This window comes from Tiliqua scincoides, chromosome 2 (assembly GCF_035046505.1).
Source record: "Tiliqua scincoides isolate rTilSci1 chromosome 2, rTilSci1.hap2, whole genome shotgun sequence".
NCBI lineage: Eukaryota > Metazoa > Chordata > Lepidosauria > Squamata > Scincidae > Tiliqua > Tiliqua scincoides.
The window spans coordinates 78,066,710-78,088,892 of record NC_089822.1 but is presented as its reverse complement, the minus strand read 5'-3'; the positions used below and the strand labels follow the sequence as shown (position 1 = coordinate 78,088,892).

General features: G+C 41.0%; 1 protein-coding gene across 12 annotated transcripts in view; it reads left to right on the top strand.

Annotated features, from left to right (window-relative positions):
- NFIB (nuclear factor I B) overlaps positions 1 to 22,183 on the top strand; it is a 265,788-nt gene that overhangs the window by 153,439 nt on the left and 90,166 nt on the right. For all 12 annotated transcript variants that reach the window (XM_066617107.1, XM_066617102.1, XM_066617101.1 and 9 more), the window contains exon 3: positions 11,537 to 11,590. In XM_066617107.1, the coding sequence (XP_066473204.1) occupies positions 11,537 to 11,590 (54 nt within the window). The remainder of the gene's footprint in view (positions 1 to 11,536; positions 11,591 to 22,183) is intronic.

Genomic DNA, 22,183 nt, shown 5'->3' with positions numbered 1-22,183 from the left:
AAGAGAACCATGCTACATACATCCTGCCCATTTTCTTTTTAACTGTTATAGTTTCTATCCTTTCAGGTCAGCTATTTCATATAGTTGGACAGTTATTTTCAGTATGAAATCTCTCTGCTGTATTTACCACCAGATTAGTCTGTTTTAATAGGTATATAGAGGAAGCTGTGAAAGAACAAAATTCATTGTCTTAACAGGCATAAAGAACATTCCACATGCTCATACAGTAGCTTTGCATCTTTTAGTACTGTTTTCAATATCCCAGTTTCACAACTAAACAGAATTCCTGTGGTATCAAAACAAATGCACTAAGCCAGTTTTCTGGCAAGTTATTTAATTCTTAAATTAAATATCTTCTGCCCACAAAGAAGATGCAATATGTTAATCAAATGTAAGTAGACAATACAGGTGGGACCTCCATATCTGTATATTCTACATCTGCAGATCTGGCTTGGCCCCACTTGAGCCCTCCAGAGGGTTTTCTGGAGCCCGTAGAGGCTGTGCGCATCCGCCCACATCCTGAGCTGGCTTCAGAATGGCCATTTTGACCAAAAAAAGCGACTTCCCAAGGGAAATCAGAAGTCGTGCTTTTTGGACAAAATGGCCATTCTGAAACTAGCAGGGGCTGAGGGCTTCAGAAAGCCCTCTGGAAGGGATAGGAGTATAGCTCCTGTATCTTCGGAGGGCTTATGGGTCGAAAATAGTGGATTTGATTGTCTGCAATTTTCAGTATCGGGGGGGGGGGCTGTGAATGGATCCCTCGCAGATACTGCGGTCCCACCTGTAATATCCATTTCACATCATTCTTGAACTGGGGGGTAGGGTGAAGAATACAGTGTAAAGGTGGAAGGTGGGGCTGAGAAGAAAGTACTGAGCGTATTTTGCTGGTTGTCAGCAATAGAATTCTATGCCTGTAATCGCCCAATGCCCCAGGTTTACCTAGTCTGCAACTGTTCACAGTGACCTTATGACATTCTATCAATGATTGTATGGAAGGTATAATGAGGAAGAGCCTTGTAGCATGTTAAAGACTAGCAGATTAATTTATTTATTACAGGACAGCTGGGTTCCTGTATTAGTTATCTGTAGCTCCAGGGACGTGTGCATGCCTCATGCACACCTATTAGCATTGTTTAAAAGCTTACCGGTGAAGTGTTTCTTGCTTTAAACAGGTATAAGCATTCAAGCTTATAGGGTGAGCAGGCTGCCGGCAATCTGAATGCTGGAGAAAATTAGATTGAATACTGTCGGGAAGCAGGAAGTTTACTGCTTCCAGTTACATAGTTTTGTCAGGCATTCAGGCTGCCGATAGTTTGCCCATGTCACCCTAGAAGCTTGAATGCTTATACCTGTTAAAGCAAGAAAGTGTTGTTCTTGTACTTTGCCTTTTCAACCATTCTGATGGACACATGGGAGTCACTATTAATGCAGGTGACCCCATATCTGCTGTTTCTGTATCCTTGGGGGGGTTCCTGGAATGCATCCCCATGGATATGGGGGCACGCCTGTACTTATATACTGCATTTCTCAAATACTCATAGATTTGAGTCTCATAGACTCAAGGTGGTTTACATAGACAGGCTGACCATAAACCCCAGGTAGTTGTTTTTTTTTTTCCAAATGGGTGTTTTACAAGTTTTATTCTATGAGAGAAATGAATAGAATCTTCAATTTCTCCAGATGTTTCCCTTCATAGTGCAGTCATTGTCCTGACTGCCCAGCTCTTGTGCTTTCCACTCTTCCACAGGCAGCTCCAAAACACGCCTCAAGCTGGTTCTTAGGATGTTATCCATTTCTTTCCAGTTGACTCCTCTGCACCCCTCCACATTCCTCGCCTCTAACCAGTGTCTTCTGGTCACCCATCCAAGATAACACTTGAACTGATCCTACTTAGCTTTTTCAGGCAAGGCAACAGCCTCACTCCCCAGCTACGATTTGTGGATAATAGTTACCTTACAAGGTTGTTGTAAGGACTACATCAGGATACTATTATTGAAATATTTGCACGCTTAGAAAGTGCTAGGTATTATGATGAGCTAAATGCTTATCCAATGGAAATTGATACTCTTTATGCCAATAAAGGTGGAATGAATGAAATTTTTACTGGTATTTCCTGAAATTATGACTGCTTTTTGATGGAAAACATGGTTTATGAACTGGGAAAATGTCCAGTCAGCTAAAGGATGTATACCAGTGGTTCTCAAACTGGTGGGTCGTAACCCACCAGTTTGTGTAAAGGTTCCCTGTCCCTTTAAGAGACAGAGGAAGGGGAAAGGCAGCAATGCAATCCCCAGGATCATGTCGCTAAGGGGGAATGAGAGGGGGTGCTTTCCACTTACTTTTAAGTAGTTAGGGCTACAGCAGGCTCCAGGAGATGTGGAGAGCCTTCCTTACCCTCTGCAGGGCTTCTCGAGGCTTTGAATGTTCAAGTGGAGCAGGGGTGTCCAAAGTTTTTGGCAGGAGGGCAACATAATCTCTCTGACACTGTATCTGGGGCCGGGGGGGGGGATTAATTTACATTTCAAATTTGAATAAATTTACATAAGTTTACATAAATGAATATATTAAAGATGAACTTATATGAATGAATGAAGGTCTTGAAATAGCTCGAGGCCTATAAAAGGCCTTGCACAAAGCAAGGCTGGCCTTTCCTTTGCTGCTGCTACTGCATCACAGATGTGAAACAGCAAGCTGTGGAGGAAGCCCTCATCTCACGGCTCACGCAAGAGGTCAAACAGTCGCTCTCACACTGAGAGCAGTTGTGTTGGGCCAGTCCGGGCTCCAGCAAGTCTCCAGAGGGCCAGAGGCTCATTGGAGACTGGGGGCTCCCTGAGGGCCGCATTGGGAGTCCTTGAGGGCCGCAAGTGGCCCCAGGGCTGGGGTTTGGGCACCCCTGAAGTGGAGGAATCACAAAGCACTTCCTGTTTCAGTAAGTGGAAAGCAACCCCTCACTCTCCTTAGCGACATGATCCTGGGGAACACATTGCTGCCCTAGCCCCTTCCCGCAAAGACTTACTAAGGGAGTAAAACTCCCTCAAAGTTTGAGAACTACTGGTGTATACAATGCAGGAGCCTGTATACAACACAGGTGGACCCACAATATCTGCAGATTTGGGGCCTGCAGATTTGAGTATTTGCAGGTCCCCAAACCTGTGTGTCGGACCCACTTGGACCCTCTGGAAGCTTCTTTGGACGTTCAGAGGTCTTTAAAATGTAATTTCTGTTTTTTAAAAAAAAAGAGGAAATGACCTTCTAAAGCCTCCTGGAGGACATGCAGCCTCTCTGGCCCTTGGGACACCCTCCTGAAGTGAGGGCACTGCATCTTCCCTTGCCTCCAGATGATTACAGGGCCCTGAAACCCACAGCTTACCTTACTCATGGGGGGTAAGGAATGGAATGGAATGGAATGGAACCCCTTAGTTAAGGGGGCAGCCTTCTATATTGAAATGTGGTCAAAATAATAGATTTAGCTCTGACTTGGCATGCACCAGTTTCAACTTTCTTTCCTTATTCCTAGCTGGCTCTGCCCCACTGTTCTTTTGCTTATTTCCTCCTTTATGGCAACAATTTTCCTTTATTGCTTCCTGGTATATTCTGTTTTCTGCTGCCTTATCTACCTCTTTCCCTCAGTCCTCTGCTCAAACTTGCCTTTCCTTTGCTTCTACTTGCTTTTTCCTAGTCTTCCTTTTCCAGTCTTCCTATTTTTCTACTAAATTAGCTGTTTGTTTTTTTGGGCCACAGCAGACTTTTACTGCAAAACACTTTTAATTAGGCTTTTTAACCCACAGACTACACATTCCTTATACCACTGTTGCATCTGCTGGGATTTAAAACCAGTTTTGCAGCAATAAGGGAAACTTTTGCCTGGTATTTTAGTGAACTCATTTGTTTGCTTGGCAGCCTGTTGATTCAGCTGACATGAGTTAGTGCTGAAATCCTGCAGATCAGTGTAAGAAGAATAGGATTGGTGTATTGGCCTATCATGAAAATTTCTTGTGATTTCTCTGTTCAGACATTTGAGGGGATTTCTCTGTCAAACAGCTAATCAGAGAAAGACAAAATCAAGACTATTACCTTTCCATGCCTCTGAGCCTTCTAACTGTTCCTTGCTACACTGGTCACTAAGACCCAGAACAAACATTTCAAACCCACAAATGTCATTTTTCAGGGATAGTGCATGTTTGGATGCAAAGACCCATGTTTTCTTATCCATGATTTTATTCCCCCCCATGGAAGCCAAGTACCTTCTTACTGTGAATATGACTAAGAGTTTTGAATGCCTGATTGGATAACTCATGTGTTTGGCTAATACCCATAGCTGATAGTTTGTGCAAGATAATTTCCGTAACTGTACTTATGATATTGCTTGCCCAAGATGTTACATGCATTTTTGCAAGCTGTTACACAAGGGGAAAAATATATTTGGATTTAGTTTCATTTTTTTTGCCATGCAGTTCTTGTGAAGTGTAAAATGGCCTTTCTGCAGGCAGAGATATACCTTTTGGAGCCAAAAGTCCATCTAGTTCAATATCTTGTTTCCTACAGTGAGCCACCAGTTGTCCCTTGGAAGCTTACAAGCATATCCCTGTTCTGCAACAGGCATTCAGAGGCACATTGCCCCTTGAACCTTAAGGTAGCATATAACATAATCATAAGAAGTAGCCAATGATAGATCTGTCTTCTATGAATTTGGACCCAATCCTAACCAACTTTCTACTGTTGATGCAGCAGTGCCAGTGGGGAACATGCTGCATCCTGCTGAAGGGGAGCAGTAATGGAGACCTCTTCAATGTAAGAGTACATTTGTTCCCTTACCTCAGGGCTCTCCTGCAACTTCATCAACACTAGAAAGTTGGATAGGCTTGAGCTCTTTGCCTAGTCCAGCGGTTTTCAAACTCTTGGGGAGAGTCTGAACCACAGTAAGTCTTGGTGGAGGCAAGGGGAAGGCAGCAATGCGATCCCCCAGGATTGCGTCGCTAAGGTGGTCTGCAGGGACTGGGATGCAGTCACCGGTCCCTGCAGCAGCCATCCTGGGGTGCAGGGATCTCTGTGTGAGAGTCTGCAGGGCTCCCCAACTCATCAAAAGTGAAAGTGGAGTGATTGCACTCCACTTCTGCAAAACCGGAAGTGGAGTGTGATCGCTCCACTTTTACTTCTGACAAGCTGAGGAACCCTGCAGATGCTCGCACAGGGTTCCCCGCACCCCAGGATGGCTGCTGCAGGGACTGGTGAGTGCATCCCAGTCCCTGCAGCCCCCTTAGTGACTCAATCCTGGGGATCACATTGCTGCCCCCACCCTTTAAGGGGCGGAGGCCAGGGCCTTCAGGCTGGGGTGTCGCAACACCCCAGTTTGAAAACCACTGGCCTAGTCCCTTTTTAAAGTCATCCAAGCTAGTGGCACATTTTGTGGCAACACATTCCACTTGCTAATTATGTACTATGAGAAGAAATAACTGCTTTTGCCTGTCCTAAATCTCCTACCAGTCAGTTTCATTGGATGTCCCAGAGAGGAGAAAACCTTCTCTGTCTCTCCATGTCCTGCATAGTTTTATGCCCCTCAAACATAAATCTCCTCTTGTCACCGTTTTTGTAAACTAAAAAATTTGCTCATTTGTAAGGAAGTTGCTCCAACTCTCTGATCATGTAGGCTGCCCTTCCTATAATATGCTTGATCATTCGTTTGCAATTAAATTCTAGATATGTATTTGTGATTCTGTTAACTTTTGGTTTAGCTAAATCAGATAACAGCTCCAATACTGTTGTCTGATAAATGGATGCCTTCACTAGTCTTTCACTATATTCCTAGGCATTTGCTTCCTTTCTCTGATTTACTATTTTAGCATGATAATATTTCAGCTCTCATGTCTGAAAAAAATATGTCACAAATTCCTTCTTTGTGTCATAGACCTAAATATAAAAGATTGCTTCGATTCTAAGTAGAGTCATACATTAGACTGTAGGCAAAGTATACAATACTTCCCAGATGTGTAGCAACATTAAGCTCTGTTTCGTACAGATTCCAGCAAGTTTTGGAAAGAAACATTGTTCTTTCATATCCATCCACATGTGGCAGGAGACCTATGGACATCTTCTCTTAAAATATATGTGAAAGAAAAGTTCATCCAATATTATAAGAAATGGGAAGCTTATTTCACATCCCCGAAAGAGATATAAATCATCTTAACTTTAAAAAAAATATCGCAGCAAAAATGTACCTCATTAAAACAGCTGGGAAAGCTTATTCATTTTCCAGCAACATAACATGTGGTTGTTATCAATGGTATAGGAAATATTTTGAATTAATAAGTCAGAATTAAATCTTTAAAAAGCTCATGGAACACAAAGCTGAAAAGTTTGCTTAGTGATATGCTGATTCTAATAAGCCTTTGTAGTTTCATTAATTTCTTTCATGTTTATGAAAAGTGGATTTACTCCGAATGTTCTGCTTGTTAAATAGGGCAGTTAAAAAAAACACCCCAAAACTATGCAAGGGTTGAGTCAGTTAATTAATTTAAATGAGATTACAAATCAAAAGCACATTACATAATGTTGATTTAATTGCCACTTTTTATTTACTTAATTAAAAACACTCTATGGAAAAGTTAACAGTTTTGACAATAGCTAGTTTAGTGACTTGGCATCAGGAGGGCCAGCTGCTGCTAGGAAAGGTGGAGAAAAAATGGGATCCGAAGGCTATCACCTATACTTACTTACCTTTGTATCATGTGCATACTTATACATATCATACTTACTGTTGAACCATGTGGGTTTACTTCTGAGAAGGCATGTGTAGGATTGTGCTGAATTCCAAGATATTTAAAGCTTTTGACCTGTTCTAGTTTCTCCCCTCTAATAGACTAAGTACCTGGACTCCATGATTTTGAAAAGATCATAACTTTGGTTTTCTGGGGGTTCAATTCAAGTTTGTTACACTTCAGATAGTCAAATGTTCTATTTAAAAGTCGCTTAAGTCCAATAGGTGTACAAGAAACTAGCACTGCATCATCCATGTAAAGTAATGCTGGAATATGCAGTGAGCCTAGTTTAGGAATATGTCCATCTGTCTGAAGCAAAAAGGAGGTAAAATCATGTAAGAAGAGATTAAAGAGGGTGGGTGCTAAAATCACTCCCCTTTCGACCTGAATTTTAGGGGTCAATTTCCCGGATGATGTAAATTTAATTTGGCAGGTAGTGTCTGTATAAAGCTTCTGAATAAGAATCAGGAGTCTAGAGTCTATATTCAGTTTAACTAATTTATCCCATAACAACGATCTATTAACAGAGTCAAAGGCTCCTTTAAGATCCAGAAAAGCCACATATAGTTTTTGATTTTTTTAGCCTTGTGTATACTTATCAATCAAATGAGCTAAAACAGCACAGTGATCAATTGGTGAAAATACTTTTCGAAATCCTATCTGTTCCCACCCTGGAAGGCCCAGATCTTCCATCCAGGATAGCAACTTGTTTAAAAGATGTTTTGCATAAAGTTTTTCCCCCACTGATAAAAGGCTTATAGGTCTAAAATTAGAGGGATTGCGATGATCACCTTTTTAAATAAATGGGCACTATAGTTGCCCATATATTTATCCATACAGCTGATATTATACCTGTTTGATCCACCACTGTAAATAATGAGGATAGAATGGGGGCCCACTATTCGGGGTCCACTTTCAGGATCTCCAGCAATACCAGATCTGGCCCAGGTGCTTTCCCTTGCTTAATCTGAGAGACTAGCTCTATAATGCAATGTTTGAATATCATGGATAGCTGAAAATTCTAAACACAGTAAACATATAATTTATTTTAGGCAGCACTGTGTCTATAATGAAATATGAATACTTGAAAGAAAGTGAAAGAAAGTAAATGTCAGCCTACTACTGCGCTTTTACATGAGGGTACATTCTTTGCTTAGCCTACCATCATGTGGGGCAAGGACAGGAAAATTTTGCACCATATTGATGCATGGTGTTCTGGGGCAGAGAGTCATTGGCCATTGGTCATTGGGGTCATTGTTTAGTTACCTCATTGTGCTTCTTTGGTTTCTTTCAAGTTTCTTCTTTTAAGACCAGAATCTTTAAACATACATGTATAAAGCAGGGGTGCCCAAACCCTGGCCCTGGGGGCCACTTGCAGCCCTCAAGGACCCCCAATGCGGCCTGCGGGGAACCTCCAATGAGCCTCAGGCTCAGGCAGACTGAAGAGAAGCCCATGCTGGTCCAGCACGGAGCCCACTTGCTGAAGCCCGTGCTGGTCCGACGTGACTGCTCTCAGCACCAGGGCCGACTGTTTGACCTCTCATGCCAGCTGTGGGCTGAGAGTTTCTTCCACTGCTTACTGTTTCACGTCTGCGAAGCAGCAGCAGCAGCAGCAAAAGAAAGTCTGGCCTTGCTTTGCGCAAGCGAGACCTCCATTCATTAATGCAAGTTCCATCTCTAATATATTAATGTACGTAAATTTATTCAAATTTAAAAATGTAAATTCCTTTTTTCTTGACCCCAGACAAAGTGTCAGAGAGATGATGTGGCCCTCCTGCCAAAAAGTTTGGACACCCCTGGTCTAAAGGTTTGAATCAAAAAGGTGCTCATCTACCCGGACCCAAATGTGTCATTTCACTATAAGAAACCCTGTCCAACTCACAGAAAAGCTGATTTTGACATGAAAGAGTATTGTATAAAATGTAGTCCCAGATGCAGAGTTGTTCTTCATCTGCACAAGCTCATTTTAAAGATCTTTTATGGTGCACTAGAGTTTGTACGCCACAGCCTTCATTTACCTTGCAGCTCAATCCTGTGCATGTCTGCTCAGAAATAAGTTAAATTGAGTTACTTGGGTAAGTGTGTATAGGATTGCAGCCTTATCTATGTGTTTCTCATGCTGTAATGCAACCTTAGTTACATTTTTGTGCAGCAAGTCTTGAGCTAGCACTTATGCAAGATAGTTCATGTTACAAAACTAATATTTTCTCCTTTTGGTCACAGTTTGTAATTGGCTGTAAACTAGAAGAACGTTTTAGTAAACACAACATATATCCAAGAGCTCAATTAAAAAACTGAAATGCCAAGATAGTTTATTTAGGACGTTTGCAGGAATCATTTAAAAATTCTAACCTCTGCAACTGAAGGCGAGAAAGTTGTTTTATCCTGAGAAAGACTGGAGCAGCAAATGCGGAAACAGTGTTTTGTTTTGTTGGCCAAATTGCTGGCATAACTTGAGAAAAAATATTTCTGCCAATGTAGTTTATTACAGTGTCATAGTGGAATTGTTGACTCGTGGAATAATAAAGATAATATCATACACTGAAGCTTTCAAACCTTTGTAGATTTTCAGTCATAGGTCTATAGAGCAGGAAATACAAGTTGGATTAAGTTGTCAGTGCTTAATTGTTGGTCATCTCCGTGTTCTGAGGACAAAGGAGAGGCTTGAGCAGGCATTTTAATTGAGTTTGGCATATATTTCAACTTGTCTAAAAAGATGGCTTTGGCCTCAAGTTTCAGGCTGTTAGAAACAAGATATAACCTGGAGGTGAAGAACAGAAAATGCTGAACACAAATAGTCATTTTAGTAGCTTAACTGCAGATGCGTTAACAAAAAATAGCTATTTCTGTTTGACAACTTAGCATTGCAGTAGTCATAGTAATGTTACTGAACTTTCTAAAGAAAAAATATTTCAGTCGGTCACTAAGATTTAAGCAGTGATTCTGTGTAGTATTTCAGCCTTGGACTAAAAGTTTGTATCCTCCATATCTGAGTGTTTATAATGAAACTTGATTAAGATACAGAATAATTAAATGTGTCACCTTTGATAGGGCCATGTAATATTACTAACGTAGCTTTGGGTAAGTTCCTTGGTTATACGTTAAAGAAGCTGAAATTTGTATTTCTTTTGTGTTCTTAATTAACACATTTGAGTTTCTTCCCATGATTGTAAAGCATGTCTACGCAGCAAACTTGTAACTTGGTGTAATATGTGCAGTAGGTGTTTAGTGCATGCTTTACAGAAAACACATAATCAAGTAAGAAGTTGTTGGTTTATTTTAACCCATTTCTGCCCAGCCTACAGGTGTAAACATTTGATCCCTGTTGTGTATATGTAACGTTGGGCAGAAATGGCTTAAATTAATATATTCTGCGATGTACAATTCCTCTTACTTTATATGTATTTATGTATTCATTTGCCATATTTATAGTTTGGTTTTCAACAATTTTTTTCAGAGAAGCTGCAATTTAAAATAAAAATAAACTATTAATAAAATTAAAGCAATAGCAACAAACATAAGTAGGACAGATAAAAAAGCAGAAAAATAAAAGCCATAAAAGTCTTGCCCAAAGAGGTGTAGCTTGATAGCTTGACCGTCTCCTGGTTCTTTTGAACTGAGCTTTGCAACTGATTCCAAAACTTGGAGACCACCACCTATGTCTGAATATTACGTTTAAAATCTTTAGTGAATGTATCGTATTGCATTGTCTGCTGCTTTTAATCAGAAAAAAGTAAATGTGCTGTCTCTTGACCAGTCAGCAACTTCACCATTATTATTATTATTATTAAACAGTATTTATATGCTGCTTTTCAACAAAAAAGTTCACAAAGTCGTTTACAGAGAAAATCAAACAAACAACTAATGGCTCCCTGTCCCAAAAGGGTTCACAATATAAAAAGATGCAAAAGAGCACCAGCAGACAGCCACTAGAAAAGACACTGCTGGGGTGAGGCGGGCCGTTCTCCCCCTGCTAAAAAGAGGAGCACCCACTTGGAAAAGTGCCTCTTACCCAGTTAGCAGGGGTAGACAAGGGGTAGACTAGACAAGATGATCTTGCCCACCAATAAAGTGGAGTGGCACAGCCATTACTCACTTAGCAGCACATCTCTCTTTCTCTCAGGTTACAACTTAGGGGGCTTGCAAGCACTGCAAAGGGCTGAATTTGACCCCAAGCATTGCCTATCCTTAATACTGGGATCCACCCCACTCCTTGCCCCTACCCTTCCCTTCCCATCCTGAAACTTCTCCTCCCTCCCTCTCTCCACATATATACACCCCCACCAACTTATCAAGAGTGGCAGAGCCATTGGTGCGCATGCTGCACTTCTACGCATTTGCACCAGTGGCCCAGAAATACATGATGGTTTTCCAGCTTTTGCACTGTTGCAATGGGTCTTCTGCTACCAGTGCATGAGTTCCAGCAGCGCAAGGTCCATGCAGGATTGGATTGTCAGTTAAATCTGCATTATGTTACTAAAGAGCACTCTTGTGTTTTGATTTCTCAAAATCTTTTGCTTGTGACTATAATTCCAAACTCTCTGAAACACTCCAGTTTCTTTCTACTTCCTGACCTCAACAAGAATTTTTTTAAAATATATATCTTCTTTGAAATCTGTATTGGGGATCTATGACTATCATGCATAATTTGCCCAGAGTTTCAGCAGTTCAAAATATAGATAATGTAGATCGTTCTAGCTTAGAGAACCTTCACCCTTGTGATACACTAAAAGAGCAAATAGTTATCAAATGGGTAATATGTTTTTTTCAATTTCTTTTAGATTCTGGACAATCAGGAAGTCCAAGCCACAATGATCCTGCCAAGAATCCACCAGGTAAAAATGTGTTCTAGCTGTTTTGTAGTTGAATGTTGCTTAAGAACTAAAATTACCCTGTTAACTGTTAAGAGTGTATACAGGTTGAGTCTTACAATTCCTGAGGATTCCATTCCCAGAACTCAGTGAATGGCAAAAATCGAATTAAAAGCAAATCCATTTAAAAAACAATGTCCTTTTGCTCAGCAATTTCAAAACAGCCTTGCTGACCTTTGTGATGTAAATCATAAACTTTAGGCAGACATATATAATAATAATAATAATATACAGTATTTATATACCGCCTTTCTTGGTCTTTATTCAAGACTTTATTCAAGGCGGTTTACACAGGCAGGCTTATTAAATCCACGCAGGGATTTTTACAAATTGAAAGAAGGTTCTCTCTTTCAAGAACCACCACATTCAAGCTGTTACACTCCGATCTGGTTTAACATTCTGGCCTCCATCCTCCCACGCTCCGAGCAGATGGAACAGCTCAGCTGCAGCTTGCCAGCTGCTTCAAGGTCACACGGCGCCGGTGGCCTCGAACTGGCGACCTTGTGGATGTTAATCTTCAGGCAAATGGAGGCTCTACCCTCTAGACCAGACCTCCTGCCCAGACAATCCATCAATCTCTCTCCAGGTGCTTATAAAGACTCTGAGCCAGGTACACCTCCCTTCATTAGTGCAAAGTGATTATCATTCTTTCATGTGCTCAGGGGGAAGGGGTTGCTGGCTCCAAGTGAGCCTGTTCTGTCTGGAGAATGATTAATGGATTGTCAGCTTGGCTGCCCTCTCAGGCATTAACAAGGCTATTGTTAAACGACTGTTTTCCTTTAATTTAAAGGGCCCTTCTCATTGTGTTGTGATAGAAAACTGTGGATTTTTCCAAGGGTGAAAAATTCATCGATAATTAGCTTATACCTGTAATTGCTTGCATGACTGTCTCTCTACAACAGTAGAAAAAGCAGTTTTTAAAAAAAAACAAAAAAACTGTGATTTTAAAGGGATGCATTTTTCCCCTTCTGCAGGGATCACCAATTTCCTTCTCATTTGCAGTGGCCATTTGTGTTGAGGCAAATCCGTGTATAAAAAAATCCGTGTTTAACAAGGTTGGACCTGTAATTGGTCAGCAACCTATTTTGTGCTAGCAGGTACAATTATTACTAGGGAAGGCAGTGGCTGTATTAGTTTTTGTGGACCGGCAAATGCCTTAGTTAAAGTTTAATCAAGATTCAGTTAATTGCAGGAAAATTTTTCTGCTTGAAATTTAATAAAAGGACAGATAGGGATAGAGCAGGAAGATGGAGCCCAAATTCCATTCCTTTAGGAATTCCATGAAATGTGTCCTATTCACATAGGACATTTCACATTTCACAAATTCACATTCCATGAAATGTGTCCTAAATCCTGCAGTCACTGTAATGAGCAATAAAAAATGTTTTTTTAAACAGTTTGTGGCCAGGATAGCTGAAATTTTATTTTAACCACACTTCATAAAATTTACATCTGTTCAATTTCTACAAGTGTTGTCCACTGAGAACCATCCCAAAGCTCCTAAACCTGTGCTTGGCTGGCCTACGTGATGCAGCAGTGCCAACACAGCCTGCTGGCTGGGCATCAGGCAGTGGCGGAGAGATAAGTAAAGAAATCTTTTACTCACTCTGCCAGTCCCTTTCACTGTGGGGGCTCTTTTGCTGGCATAAATCTGGTAGATCCAAGGGCGCATGATGGGCCTGAGTGGGGGATAGAATTTCAGCAGGTGCTGCCACCACAAAAATCCTTCTGTCCTGTTCTGCCCCAGTACTCCCCCCGCTAAGTTACAAGCGTGGTGGATGATCTGGAGTCCTCTAGCACCTTCTGGGTGTTTGCGCTGGCACCAGCTCTGCAGAGCTGCTGCTGCACCAGTGGCCTGTGGAATGTGATAACAGATTGCAAAATCCGTCATCGCATTTGCCGAGAAGTTTGTGCTTTCAGTGAAATATTCATTAATTCTCCCTCTCTGTTTTTAAAAAACAGATTCCAGTGAACCATCTTTATATTAAAAAATATATAAGAATAAGACCTAGACTTTGCTTTCCATATTCATGGGGCAGAATGCTTTCTGATATAATTGTTTCAGATTTTTAAAATTACTGTTATACCCGTTTGAAGTGAGCATATAAAGTTACTTTATACTGAATCAGAACCTTGGTCTAGCTGAGCCAGTACTTTCTTTTGACTGGCAATAACTTTCCAAATTGTCAGGCAGGTTTTTCCTGAACGTTCTACCTGATACCTCCTATTTCTTGATTAAAAAAACACTACGGTTACTGTATTTCTGTTGTGTGCAAGGGATTTTATGCTTGGGCTTTTGTTAATTTCTTTTTTCCAAGCAGTAGCCTCCCAGTACCATCTTAGAAATGGCTTTATAAACTTGGTTTGTCAAAAAGCAATATGTGATGTGGTGGAGGGAGGCTGCAGCTCAGAAGGTAATCAAACTGTTAATTGAGCCCAGTCAGCTGTCCTCTGGACGCCTGTCAGGATTACAGTGCTTGAATGGCTCTGACCTGTGTGTCTCCCTGTAGAGTGGTATGTGGGTTGGTGTTTGGCTGCGTTTTAAATGGGGTTTTCAGCTATAGCACTGTGAGAAATTATCTTCACCTGTTTGTTTTATTATTTACCAAGAGGGATAGGTTAATGGGGAAAAAATTCATTTCAAGGGCTACAGAGCAATTTTTTTGTTTTATGTAGCTGAAGTTTGAACTTTTGTAAGATTTATAACCATTGAAGACGCCCCCCGCCCCCGGAAAGCAGTAGTTAAACATTCTCTATAATAATGAGACTTATTTGTATTTGCCCACAGTAAAATTAATAAAAATTGCTGAACTTGTTAAGCTTAAATTATTGACTGTTTTGTTACAAATGACATACAGGTTGAATGTCATTATTAGAGAGGGTTCCTTTCTAAGAACTCACTTGGCTGGCAAAAAACTACTGGCGCTATAACAAATCAAAACAGTCCCTTTGCTCCCCTGATTTAAAAACAGCCTTGCTGACCTTTGTAATGCGCACAGAGGCCATTAATCTCTCTCCAGGCACTTAGGCTTCACTAGGAGGCAGCAATCACTCCCTTCACCAGGAACCCCAGCAAGGGGGAAAGAATGGAGAAGGTGATAATCGCTGATGTTTAGCCTTCTTTCATGTGCTTAGGGGGAAGGGAGGAGTGAAGCCTGCAGAGAATGATTGATGGATTGTCAGCCAGCTGCCCTCTCTGGCATTATTCTGTTTATTCAAAGGCATTATTCTGTTTAATTTAATTCTGTTTAATTTAATTAAACAACTGTTTAATTCAAAGGGCCCTTCTTATCAGCTTTGAGATAGAAGTATCTGTGGATACTTAGGTTATACCTGTAATCACTTGCATTACTGTCTCTCTGGAACAGTAAAAAGCAGTTTTTAAAACTGCAATTTTGAAGGGGTGCATTTTTCCCCTTCTGCAGGGATCAGCACATTCCTTCTCATTTGCAGCGGCCATTCGTGTTGAGTCAAATCCGTGTATAAAAAAATCCATGTATAACAAGGCTGGACCTGTATATCACACTACTTCTGCAACATATAAAAGCAGAAGGCAGCAGTGGTATTGTCATGAAAGGTAGTGGTGAAGTCAAAGCTTAGAGCAGTAAAATAAGACCTTGTTGCTTGTCCTGTTCTAGTTCTTTCTGTGTTGAGCAGCTCCTTTGCTGTTCCTTAATGACTGTTGGTAGATCAACCTGTGTTTTCGGTTTGACCCATCTATTTGTTATGCATATGGCTTACTGGTTACTATTGAAGAACTCTCCCTAGTAAATGCCCTGGTAAGAGAGAAGCAAGAACAGCAATGCAGAATATAAATAGGCAATCTAAACAGTATACTGATATTATTATTATAGGCTCCCTCTTAATCTTCCTGTTTTTGTAACTCTGTTGTGTACAAGCTCTTGGCTCTCTAAAAATTGCTTGTTGGACCATTATTAGTTGGTGGTAGAGTTCCGATAGTTTATTTTAGGGGCAAGTGTAGATGTTCACAGACATTTTCAAGTGCACTTTCAACTGTGGCTGATCTGCTCAGTCTCATTTTTGAGATGGTTGCTTTTTTTGGCCAAGGTTTTCCGTTAATGGGAACCAGCTCTTAAACCTTGGCCTCCTTTCTTTCAATGTATTTTCTTAAACTGACAGGAAAAGTGTGCTTTTTACCTAGGTTCCTTTTTCTTTTCTTGTTCTTTCTATATGTCATTCTTCAACAATGCTTTCCTTCAAATCCTATTAATTGTTTCTAGTCAGATGGTACACAATGGCTCTCGCTTGGTTTAAGGAAAGGAATGTTCTTCATTCAAAATTGTTAGACCATCAAGTAATGGATATTAATTTCAGAACACCATAATTCTACAGCATATAAAATACACCAGCCTCTGTACAAAGTGAAAGGACATCCTGTCCACCCTCTGGAGCTGAATTTGTATGCCTGACATCACTGCTAAGTTCACCTTGCCCATTTCATCTGGACATAAGAAAAGACTGCAAGATCAACCCAAAGGTTTATCTAGTGTAGCCGCCTGTTTCCCACCATGGCCCAGTAGCCATTTCTGGAAAGTCCACAAGCAGGAGAGACAGGTATAATTCCTTGTCACCACTTCCCTTCATCCAAGCTAGTGGCCAACAATATATCTTGTGGCAAAAATTTCCACCACCTAATTATGTACTGTGAAAAGTACCTCCTTTTCTCTGTTGCCAATCTCTTGCCAGTCTATTTTGTTTGAAAACTTCTGGTTCTAATATTGTGAGAAGGAAGAAAAGCCTTTTCTCTACCTACTCTACATATAATTTTATACTTTTCAGTCATATCTGTGTGTCCCCCATCACTTGTTTTCCAAGCTAAAAAGCCTCAAATGTTATAATCTTTCATCATAAGTAAGGCTCTTTAACCTTCTGATTATTTTGATTGCCCTTCTTTGCATCTTTTTCAGTTTTACAATATTTTTCTTGAGGGTATGGCAGCCAGAATTGTACACAGTTATGTGACCGCACCATAGATTTGTATAGGAGCTTTATAATATTAGCAGTGTGATTCTCTGTGCCTTTTCTAATGACACCAACATGGAATTTGCCTTCTTCACTACCTCTGCACACTGTCAACATTTTCACTGAGCTATACCATGATCTTAAGATTTTTTTCCCCTGGTTTGTCACCAAAGGGTCAGATCCCATCAGTGTACATATAAATTTTGTCCCTTTAGTGTCACTTCGTAGTTATTTAAACTGAATTGCACTTGCCATTCGGTTACTCAGTTACTGAGTTTGGAGAGGTCCTTTTGGAGCCCTTCACTATCGGCTTTCATTTTTAACCAGTAGTTTGATATACTCTGCAAGCCTGGGCAAAAACTCCCTGTTCATTCCTAAGTCCGGATCATTTATGAACAAGTAGGCTCCAAGTAGGGGCCCCTACGTCTTACTCCTCTACACTGTGAAAATTATCCGTTTGTTTATTGGCCACAGGAGAAGTAATTACAAACAATAAAGATGCAGTAATTGTAATAATCTGCATCTACTTCAAATGTTACATGGAGCAAGAGGATGGTGATGCTGAAAATGGTTGAGGCAGCACTTGAAGCAATGCAAGGATGTCTCTAGGGAGCTACAACTGGCATGCAGAAGACTGGATCAATAATACCAGTGAAGGATCCAAACATTGGTTCCCTGTGCTTATGGTGCCAATTAAGTTTGAAACTCTGGCATAATAACATTGCTTTCAGTATGTATAGATTTATGATGCAGCAGGCTACTATACTTTATGAAAAGTTGTAGGTATAAATCCTTTTCCCCACGAGAATGCTAATAACACTCTTAAGAATTTAAAATTCTTAAAATATGGTTCAGATTTCTAGCTGCTGAGACCTAAAATGACATTATTGATCCAACCTTCTAGTAATTTATCTAGAGTGTAATGTAATTTGAGGCACTTAAGGCTGCAATTCTATACCCACTTACTTGGGGGTAAGTCCATTGAACTCAGTAAGATTTACTTCTAAGTAGACATGCCTAGTATTGTGCTATAAATAGTTATTTATTGTTAAATGCTCTATGCATGAAGAATGGCACATACTACAGGTTTTATAAGGTACACAGGAGATTGAATGCTGGCAAGTTGCTTCACTGCAGCTTAGAGAAGACAGGCAGATACCAACAAGATTTTGCTTTCCTTCCTTGTGCTCATCAGTGATCAGAACAGCTTTGGGAAGTAGAGAGAGATAATCTAAAGAAAAACTACATTTGTCCTGGGGATTTTTCTTTCTTTATTGCAGAAGTGTTTCAAATACAAAGGTTTTTAATAACTGAGAAAGAAAGCATGAATATTAAACACCATATAGTCTGATTGGCTGTAGTGATTATTAGATTAAACTCTGGGTTTTCTTTTCCCCTCCAAAACTGGTAGATAGTCAACCTCCTATGCTAGCAGGCTCATTCCTCTGTCCTGTTCTGATCCACGTCCTGATTATGAAGAAGCCAGCATGTTGGCAAAGGCATTTTGTTAGAGTTTTGGATGCCACCACCTCCTCAAGGGCTGTGCCAAAAACAAAAAAGGATCTTGGAAACTGCAGTAGTTGGCGAGGCTGTTGGCACTGAAAGTTAGTTTCTCTAGGTTTGGCTAGACTATTGCATTCTTTAGGGTGTCTAGTAATTTGCCTTTTTAACTAAGGAGGAAGGATAATACTCACTGCCAAACACAAGAACATTAAATACAGTTGCTGGAATTTTTAATAATTTATTTCTAAAAATATACTGGGTATATTGACAGTACAAGCATAATATGAACTGAGATACTATAGTGAACAGTGGGTGGATTATAAAACTTTTCTTGCAGGTACCATATCTGTTATGTTTTGAAGTATATGATACTCATTCTTCAAATGTACTTTAGAAACCCAGTTTTCAAACTTACCTCAGTTGAAGCTAACTTTAGACTTACTGGATTCCAGTGATACTGGTGCTCAGGAGAAAAATAAAATAAAGATGCAAGGGCTTAGGAACTGGCAATTGCAAACAGACAGAAAATTAAGGATGCTTAACCCTGCTTCCCCCCTACCCAGAAACTTCTCTTCAACAAGCAATGGTTTACCTACCACCTGGCACTCTCTCTTGTTGTCTTGTCTCTCTTGTGCAGAGTCCTAGCATTGAGTGGTGCTGGCTTCCCTGCTGGCACCTTCCCCCTCTCAGCCACTGCAATGTGCCTTAAGGCATGTTTGCAAGGACCTTTGCTCAGGCAGCACACAAGTGAGTGGCACTGCCTGGGCTGTAACAAAGCTTACATAGAACAATAAAAATCAATTCAGTAAAGTCAAAACAAATCAATTTAACACCAATAACAGAGAATGAGAGAAAAAATAATACCATTACAACAAGCAGCTGCCATTCTTTGCTTAGGGCTCAAGACACTTAGTGAAACAAATGAGTTTGCAATGACCTCTTAAGGCAGTGGTTCCCAACATTTTTTCACTTGTGTACCCCTTGGCAGTCCATTTCCATAAAATGTACCCCTCAAATTAGTCCCGAAAGGCGTTCTAATGCCAGCCCTGCCAGGTATCCTAATACAGTCCCTCATTTTTCCACCATTATTCAATGCTTTTTCAAGTACCCCTAAAGTTCTTGGCAAGTATCCCTGGGGGTATGTGTACCCCAGGTTGGGAGCCACTGCCTTAAAGAATGAGGGAGAGGGGCCCTTGTACCAAGTGCAAGAGAGAGTTTCATGTACAGAGAACCACTGCAGCAAAGGTACTCTTTTGTGCACATGTCATCTAGGCTGCAATCCTATATACACCTACCTGGGAATAAGTCCCAATGATCTTCTGAGTAGATGAGTGTAAGGTTAGTGATGACATAGAGAAAAAAGCCTTCCTGGAAGATCTTAAGGGATGGTAGTCTTGTGAGGTGGAATATGTCCTTGTGATACTGAAGATTCAAACTATAGAGGGTTTTAAAGATAACCAGGACCTGGAAACCAGTGGGAAGCCCACGTAACTCCTGCTTGATCTGAATAATATGCTCCCCTCTCTTGTCCTCTATGAGCTGCAACTTTCTGCAACAATTACAGTTAGAAAGAATATCTCCTCTCATTTTGTATTTGAAAGTATCAGACAACTTCTGTGGCTGGCAACAATGAAAGAGCTATGGACTCGTTACCAGGTATACAAGAATTTCCTGTTAGCTATTTGAAGAATGAAAGCATTTTATAGTTCCATTTTTAATATACAGATCCACATCCAGAATTAATATTTTAATAGTAACAGGTGGTCTTTATCTTACAGCTCTTCTGAAAATACAATCAGCATTTTTTCTTGAGTTGCATGTGATTCTGAGCTCAGATGGTTGCATTATTTTATTGCACCTCAAGTTACCCTCTTATGAATTGGGAAAAATCCCCATAATAAGTTTGGACGAGAACAGCTTTAGTGCATGTAACCGTGATTATAATACTGGAAACATTTAGGTCGAATGTTATTTGAATAATAATAATAATAATAATAATAATAATAATAATAATAATAATAATAATAAGCTTTATTTTTTTCCCGCCTTCTCCCCAAAGGGACCCAGGGCGGCTTACAACATATTAAAAAAAACAGATTAAAACATAATTTAACAGATAAAAACATATTAAAAACACATTAAGAGAAACCATAAAAACAGTAATCAGATAAAAGTCAGAATAAAAAGAGCATAAAACAGCAGTTCAAGGAGGAATCACGCCTGTAAAAAACTAAAAGATGTATAAAAGATGTTAAAAAGGCCATAGAGTCAGAAGGCTTGTGTAAACAACAAGGTCTTCAGGCCTCGCCGAAAGGTCTCGAGGGAGGGAGCCATTCTTAAGTCAAGGGGAAGGGAGTTCCATAACATTGGGGCCACTACTGAGAAGGCCCTATTTCTTGCCACCGCCCCATGTACCTCTTTAGGCGGTGGCACATGCAAAAAGGCCTTCTCTGATGACCTGAGAGGATGAGCCGGATTGTACGGGAGTAGGCGATCTCTAAGATAGCCTGGCCCAGAGCAGTATAGGGCTTTAAAGGTCAAGACCAGCACCTTGAATTGGGCCCAGAAACAAATGGGCAGCCAATGTAGCCCCCGGAGAAGCAGGCTGACAGAGTCAAACCGCCTAGCTCCAGTGACCACACGGGCCGCCGCATTGTGCACTAATTGCAGTTTCTGAACCGTCTTCAGGGGCAGCCCCACATAAAGCGCGTTACAGTAATCTAACCTCGATGTCACCGTAGCATGGATCAACGTGGCCAGGTCTGCACGATCCAAGTACGGCCGCAGCTGGCACACCAGCCGAAGCTGCGCGAAGGCCCCCCTAGCCACAGCCGCCACCTGGGAGTCCAGGAGCAGCTGCGAGTCCAGGTGGACCCCCAAGCTGCGGAATGAACAAATGGATCAGAATCTATTTATATTATTTGTTTTCTGGGTGCCTGTAGTTATCCTAACAGAATGTTACCTTGGCCTGAGTTAAGATGTCTGGATGGATCTAGTACAGGTGAGCGTCGCTTAGTAACGGCCTGCATATATGACAGCCGCTGCTAGTCCCTATTTGCTTCCCCTCAGCCTCCGAAATCACCTCTGGAGGCTTTTCTGGGCCTCAGAGATGCAGCATGCCTACATGAGCTGCCTCTCCAAGGCTCGGACTGGCAATTTCGGCCAAAGCACATGACTTCCACTTTCCCATCATTTCTCCTGAAACTGGCATTCTGAGCCTCATAGAGGCAACGTGCGGATGTGAACTGCCTCTCCGAAGCTCAGAAAAACCTCCAAATGCGAGGGGAGCATGGCTTCCCTCACCTTTCAGAGGCATCGTATAGTGTTACGCCTTGGCGACGGGGGAGCCAGTCCACATCTTGTCGCTTAGTGACACATGACTGTAGTGTGTTTCTCAAACTGAGAGTCACAAAGCTGATTTTTGGTGGACTGCAAAAAGTTTTTGAAACGTTTAAAAAATAAACTTTGTAAAGCAGAGTTCTTGCAGAAGAATGCTGATGCTAACCTGTGGTGTGAAGTAATCTTCATGTCCCCAAATGAAAATGTCACATTTTCCAATTTAGTAATTGGCATGCTGAAGATCAACAATTTTCAACCTTTTTCATCTTACGGCACACTGACAAGACACTAAAATTATCAAGGCACACCATCAATTTTTTGACAAGGTACACTGCACTGACAGAAGGGACTCTCATCGCCCAATGGCTCTACTAACAAATAATCCATCCCTGAACTCCTGTGACACACCTGCAGACCATCCGTGGCATACCAGTGTGCCACAGTGGTTGAAAATGGCTGCTGTAGATCATGTGTGAGCCAGTTTCAGCCTTTTGTCTGACCTGGAAGTCCCTAACTGCGCATCTTGCCCTCTAGTTCAGCTTTCTGAGTACCCTGGTATGATTATCAAGTTTTGAGGAAGTAGTCCATGGACTCCATTTCTAGGGAGGGTCTCGCAAATGTCTACACACACGTGTATCTGGGAGATTGATTTACATCTTGTAAAAGTTAATCTATTGAAATAGCTTAATGTATGCAATGTCTCTAGTAGCTCCGGGACCCTGATTATTATTA